At 45.1% G+C, this 7,204-nt stretch overlaps 1 protein-coding gene across 1 annotated transcript in view; it reads right to left on the minus strand.

The window, feature by feature from the left end:
• cdh13 (cadherin 13, H-cadherin (heart)) overlaps window positions 1-7,145 on the minus strand; it is a 310,913-nt gene extending 303,768 nt beyond the window's left edge. The window contains exon 1 of the mRNA XM_087177984.1: window positions 6,926-7,145. Within this exon, the coding sequence (XP_087034110.1) occupies window positions 6,926-6,970 (45 nt within the window). The 5' untranslated portion in view covers window positions 6,971-7,145. The remainder of the gene's footprint in view (window positions 1-6,925) is intronic.
• Window positions 7,146-7,204: the final 59 nt, after the last annotated feature.

Below are 7,204 nucleotides of genomic sequence, written 5' to 3' on the forward strand. Positions count from 1 at the left end.
TCAGCTCTACGACCACATGTAGCATTCTTGGCTTCCTTGATATTTTGCAACAAACGTGCAGCCCTGTTTATCTCCAGCAATAACAAAGAATTGAATGTGTTTTTTTAAACACTAACTTGGAGATCAGCTCCAAATCAACTAGAAAGTGACACATTCGAAGTAAGTGTAAACATGGAATTATAGCATGCACAATTAATGAGGATGATGCAAGTCTCTGCCACCAACTGATCTTCTATTCTTTTATCCATATTTGCAAATTGAATCCTGTTGCATAGCATATGACATGTAGACATAAATATACATACACATACAGCACTTACAGTACACTGTGATGTAAATACAGTACCTGATTCCACACCTTTCTATCACAGTCTCGGCAGACACTGAATATGAAAAGCTTTATAAAGCTAAAGAGTCAGAGCTTAGGTAGGAGTGGAATGCTGTGCAGCTCTTTCTTTTTTTTCCCCTGGTATTTCAGTTTTCATTTTCTGCACCATATTGCCATAACAATTTGCTTCATGTGGCATTTGCGAAACAGATGAGGTGGTTTGCAAAACTTCCTGATTGTGAAGTTTATTCTTTGAATAACGAAGCAGATGTTGTGCATGTTTAAAATTGTTCTTCGAAGGTTTTCACTAGTTGAATTACCACTTTTGCCTCATGTTGAGCAAGGAAACACTCCACATTAGTATGCCAAAGGTAGACTAATCCATAGGGGATAGTGCAAAGTAAGCATACAGCAGTCCATACATCACATACTTTCTGTTGAGTCTTAGGATGCACACTCAGAGATTTACAGACCTCATTAAACTCTTAAGTTGCCACCCTGAATAAAAAAAACATCTACTGAGGACCTCGGAGAAAGCAAGAACACACACAAGTGTTCTTTTAGGTGTTCATCTAAATTTGTATGTAAAGCCTAATTGGGGCTAGGTCAGGTTGAAACCTTGTGGTGTGTTCCCACCCAGAGGTACTTATAACGGCACAGTGGATAACTGTTAGGATTTTGAATTTTCCCTCCCAGTGCTCCATTTAGTTTGATAAGTGCAAGTAAATACGAGAGCAGAGAGAACCTGACTATGCAGTCAAGAACACAAAGTCATTGTGTCTGTGATTTATATCTGCTTCATTATAACTTCTCACGCATCAGTTTAGCCACTTAGTGGCCAGGGATGCACTGCTATAGCAGGTCCCATCTATCTGCAGAAACGCCGCAAGGAAGCAAATCACCTACCGATATACACATAAAAAATAGATCAAGTTCAGCTGGCAGAAATCTCCATCAGACACTTTGGCCCCTGTAGCTACAATTAACAATGCAGTCAGTGATGAAAAGCTGGCTATTCAGTGACCTATGCTAAGTGGCTCTAATTCATGACTCAAGAACGGTCTGTATCACATCTATTACCTTAACTAAATAAAAGAGAATCACATAAACAATGGGACATTACTCACTGAGAGGCTAATGCGTTACAATATCATCGCCTGCTACTATTATCAGCAAAACTACTCATGTGGAAGAAATGGGAGCCCACAGTACCAGCCCTCTCACATGAATACTCCCACTGTGCTGCTGGCGGCTTCACACACTTCGTGGCAATAGAGAGGAGTCATCGCAATCACACGGAAAAAAGAAACTTGAGCCTCCTGCCAAACATAGACTTGAGCTTGTGAGTGTGTGTGAGTTGTGTGTGTGTGTGAGAGACAGAGAGAGAGAGAGAGAGAGAGATACCGAAAGAGAGAGGGGAGGACATATCTGGATGTTTGCGAGTGTGGAAAAGAGACAGACAAACAGAGTGGGTGAATAGCTCATGAATATCTGTAATGTGTTACAGAGAATGTTTGTCAGAGTTGATGCTGGAGGAGGAGGAAGATTGGGGGGGTGGGGGGGCCGGGGGGTGAACCATGTCTCTCTTTCTCTCTCAGACACACACACTTGAGATTTTGTATGTCTGTTGTCGGGAGGGGACACAGCCCGTTATCTCTACATGGGTATCTATATGGCTCTTTGTCTGTCCCTCACCCATTTTATCTGTGTGCTTGTTCATCTGCTTGTCTGACCACAAAATTGACAAAGGGAGAGCAAACTGAGATGAAAGCGTGATCAACTGGAGGGACAGCATCGCATTGCACTGCTGTGTCCTTCACACATGGTTACTGTGGCCTTTTGTGTGTGTGTGTGTGTGTGTGTGTGTCTGTCTGTCTGTCTATTCTGTGCTTTCTCAACCCATTAAAACTCATCACTACTCACAAATAAGCCATTAATCCACTCTCCTAGGAACGCAGGGTTTTCTCTGTCTTTTTTTTCTCCACTTGTCACATTTCAGGTTTATACCGCGCAATGTCCATTGGCGTTTTGCATAATTAGGCCACTTATATCAAATGCAGGCAGATTCTAATGGAGCGCTAAGGGGACATATTTACTTTAATTACTACTCTCACTATCTCTATCCCTCATCCTCTCTCACTTCATCCTCCTCTCATCCACTCCCTTCCCTCAGGAGAGTGCAGTGGCAACGTCGAGGGAGAGAAGATTGAAGAAGACTGTGTTTCCCTCAAAGGTCACACCCTCCCGCGGTGGAGTTAAGATAGCGTTTGACCTTATAGACCATTACAGCGCAGTGCTGCCCAACCACAGTCACAGGGGAAAACATGGATGAATAAAAAAAAAGCTTGGTCTCAGTGTTTCAGATGGTCCTGTTAAAAGAGAGAAAAAAAACTCAGGTGTACAAATGTGTGTTTGTCCATGCATGACCCTCTGTGTCCATTTGGGTTAAAACTTTTGTGTGTGTGCTGATCAGATGAGCATGCATACATGTGTGTGTTTCATTTACAGGAAACTTTTAGAGATAAATGTTGAAAAAAAAGAAAAAAGTAAACTCAGAAGAACACCACAGACTGTAGTTACCTGTGTGCCGTCACACAGGAAACAGCACAGATAAGTACAGAGTGAAGGAGACTGAAACCTCATAGCCCCCCATACTAAAAAGCCTATTTGCCAGCTGATTGTTAGAACCACAGTAACACTGGGGTACATTTAGGCAGCAAAGCCTAGATTGTATTGGCTGCTTTCACTTGAGCCATTACATGCTCTTTTTATTCTGAGTGCTTGTGTGTCCCTGTAGGCTGTTAAAATTGCAAACTTCTCTGCAATTTTTCTAAACTATAACCCTTTATTCTGCCAGCTTGACTATGGGAGCTGAGACACCAGACAGCAGAGTGAGAGGAGATGAGGGCAGAATGAGAAAGAGAGCGAGATAGTGCGAGGAAGGGCGAGGAAGGAAGACAGACGAACGGAAGAAAGACAGAAAGAAATCACCCAGCCTTAATGACTGGCATTCCTCATTAGTGTCATCATTAGCCTTTGTAGCTTGTCATACTGTTGCTCTTTAACCAGTCTCCATTTAAAAAAAACAAAACTCATCACTGAAACAGCACTCAGTAACATGAAATGGAAGGTCTGAAAGGAAATGTTGCACACAAAAATCTTCTTAGGAGAGACAGGAGGCTGGCTGGAGGTCTGCATTGAAAAGATGATTCATTGTAACCAGTGATGGACATGTTCAAAAAGAGGAAACCACAGGAAGGAGCAGGAGATACATAGACTGAGCATTCCTCATTGTCCTCCGCAAAGAAAGATAATACACGGCACGCCCGCAGAAGTGACTCGACCTAGAAATGGAAAATGACAGAAATTATGAAAGTATGGTGCAGAACACAGCATGCATGGACTGCTATTGAGCATGAGTGTGTGCATTCATATATCACGCTTGTTGCTGCACTCCTGAATAATAAATGGCATTGACATACAAGGAATGGCCGCGTCCTCTCTTTTTGATAATGCTAGATCAATGAAGTGCATCCAGGACTGAGTGAGGGTGAGACGCAAAAGGACAGGGGAGTCAGAGAGAAGGATAAAAGGATAAAGTGTGGCTGTCTGAGTCAGGCATCTCTGGATGTGTATTGTGTGTGTTTGTGTGACATCACGAAGGTCAGCCCTGTCTATGAGTAACAGGACACCATGGCAACTCTCTGTCTTCAGCGCCACACGATAAACATTTTTCCTGGAGGCCGTGACCTCCCTCCCTTCTCCATCTATCTCTCTTGGGGCCTGCAATGGCTTAAACAGGAACTTTAACAGTCGGTTGGTCACTGCTGCCTCAAACGTCCATGAAAGCAAATCTTCCTGCAGACACGCCCAGGTGCCAGCCAAGAATTTAAACTATGAGTGTGACTGTCATTGTCCGCTGGTGAGAGAGAGAGTGTGAAGTGAGAGAACAGTGCAAAGCATTTAGAGGAAATAAAGGGGGGATTAAAGTTGGTAAATCACATTAATTAAGGTAAAAGACTAGTTTAACAGAGTGGGAGTGATGTGAAACAGAAAGCAAGCCAAGGAGGCAGAAAAAACCCCAAATATACAAGAAAGACAAAGAGAAGGGGAGACATGGAGCGGAAATCAAAGTCGGAAAGGGAGAAAAAAAGAAGGGGAGAAAAATCCTTGCACCTGCAGCTCCCAGCTGTGCGGTGCTTATTCTGAATCGTTGCTCCACCCGGAGAGACTGCTTAGCGTTTCATTTGGAAAACAGGGATTTATTGCCAAGGAGGGGGCTGCTACTGGTGTGTGTGCCCATATGTGGGTGAGGAGGTGGGAGGCGGTGGGAGGAGGGTAGGTGTGTATGGAATGGCGGCTTATCGTGGAGAGGAACTTGGCTCCCTACCTGAGCATTTATAAATAAGAGCACCGTGTTCGAGCCCACACATTATACTGTAATATGGTGAGACTGGATGTTCCTGTAATTCTGAGAGGGGGGGTGGTTATTTTTTTACAATTTTCATGTGGACAATGAGTCAGGTGGTAAGCAAGTGTGATAATATTTAAAGCTACTGCTTCTAGTGGGACAGCCAGAGGAAAGAGATTCCCCTTGAGGAGCTGGGTCAGCTGATAAATCAGCCAGCCAGGAGTACAGGCCAAAGGACAGCCAACACAATACATCTAACCTGCTGGAGAGCTGGCTGTGTGTTTGTGTGAACCTTTACAGCTGGGAAAATGTGAGCGAAAGTACAGATTACCAGATACTCTTAGTTTAGTTAGTTGCAACTCTGTTCCTGATAGTGAATGAATCTAGTCAATGGAAAGCCTCCTCACATATGCAGTAATACAAATCTGTGTCTGTGTGTGTGTCTGTGTGTGTGTGTGTGTGTGTGTGTGTGTGCAAGAGAGGGCAGGTCATAATCAATAAAATAGGGAGTTTAATCATTTCTTTGTGGGCACTATTACCCTGCATCATGTTGTGCTTCAGATCATAAGATTGAACTACAACGTGGCAATGAACCAATGGCTTATCCAATTAAAAATAAATAACGCACAGTAAAAAATGTGCACTATAAGCCTACACAGGTCAAACAAGAAATACCAAATGAGCTGTGCTGTCTGCTGCCTCTCAGTACATCCAGAGGACGGAGAGAGAAAGAGAGAGAGAGAGAGAGAGAGAGAGAGAGGGAGAGGCAGCGCAACAACACCAGAGTTTCCCAAATGAGCTGTTTGCCTGCCACGCTTCGGGGCTCTCCCATTGTTGCTGTGTTTCGAAATAGTCTCAGCTAGGTTATTTTAAAATTACCTGCTGCTTAAACCTTTGCAGTGTGCCACCAGAAGTGCCACTGTCATTAGAGTTACTGCACAATGAGTACATAATAATATTGTACTGATCTTCATGTGGAGAATATATGTTTCTCTATCTGCATGAGAAGGTCAGAGGTCAACGCAAGCTGGGGAGGAGCGTCCCTTGCAGCTGGATTCACCCTTGCTCAAGGGCACGCCTTCAGGGCATGGTCACTTGATGAATACAGAAGAGGTTATTCAAGCCAATAAGTGGACAAAAGCATTGAGAGATATAACACAAAACATGAAATGAAGCTGCCTCTCCCCTCTCCATTTAAAAATTTAAAGACTTGACTGGCAGACACAGCTGTTCCAAGTTACCTCTCTCTTTCCTCATATTAAAGTCAGATCAAACGGGCGAGTGGCTCTATCACAGTGGGAATTAAGGCTTTATTAAATATCCCGAGCAGTCCACGTCTACGGAGAGCAAGAGACTGAGTAAAATACCCAGAGAGACGACACAAATAACTCAGCAGAGCGGCCAAGTTAGTTCCCTGCCTTTCTTTCTGTCTCTCTGACACCCCCCGCCGCCCTCTCTCCCTCTCTATATACCCTCCTTTCCTCCATCCGCCTGTGTGCCTCCCACGCACGCACACACACACACACACACACACACACACACACACACACACACACACACACACACACACACAAGCCCAAAGAAACGCTCAAGTTGGTGGCTGAGCGGAATATAGATGCGACTGGAGACAGGAGCCGGAGCCGTGATTTGCACATAGACATAAGATACACCCTGCGCTCTGTCTCTCTCTCAGTCCCCTCTCATCCCTGCCTCTGTTTCTCTCCCTCTTTCTCGCTCTCTGTCTCGACGAAATGTGGAAAGCATTCCTAAAGTGAGCGAGCACTGCAGATTGTCAGACCCGACGCCTTCTGCCCCAAACTCTGTGCCACGAATGACAGCCATGCGCGCAGAGGGACTAAACGGGGTATAAACTTGCTCTGGCACGGCACAGACGGATCTGGCAGTGCAGGTGAACGCACTGTGTGTTACATGCAGACTCGGGGCAAACTTGCCAAGCCACTAACACAAGAGTAGCCCGAGCGAAACTGGACGGACACCTCAAAAGAGAGTCAGACCACTCTCCGTCTCAGTGAAATTGTCCCCAAATCTCTCTCTCTCTCTCTTAGGCGCACGCGCGCGCGCGCGCACACACAAACACACACACACACACACATACACACACACACATGCACACACACACACACACACACACACACACACACACACACACACCTCTCCTGTCTTACCTGGTGGACGAGGAAAGCCAAGAGGATGCGGACTCCAATCTCCATGGTCGCTTTAATTTCTCTCGTTGTGAAACAGAAACGGATTCAAGACAGGGTGATAGAGGCTGGGTCAGCTCTGTTCATAATTCCACTGTCCAAGCGCCGGGGAGAGGAACGCCTTTTGCCGTGAGCCGCCAGCTGCCAACTTCCCCCAAATACAACTGCAGTCTGATCAGCAGAGCATTGGATAGTGAAGCCGAGACCACGACCAATAGATTTATGAGGAGGACAGAGGGGGGA

This window comes from Seriola lalandi, unplaced genomic scaffold (genome assembly GCF_002814215.2).
Source record: "Seriola lalandi dorsalis isolate HSWRI2012SDOR001 ecotype SW California unplaced genomic scaffold, Sedor1 jcf7180002054671, whole genome shotgun sequence".
NCBI classification, from domain to species: domain Eukaryota; kingdom Metazoa; phylum Chordata; class Actinopteri; order Carangiformes; family Carangidae; genus Seriola; species Seriola lalandi.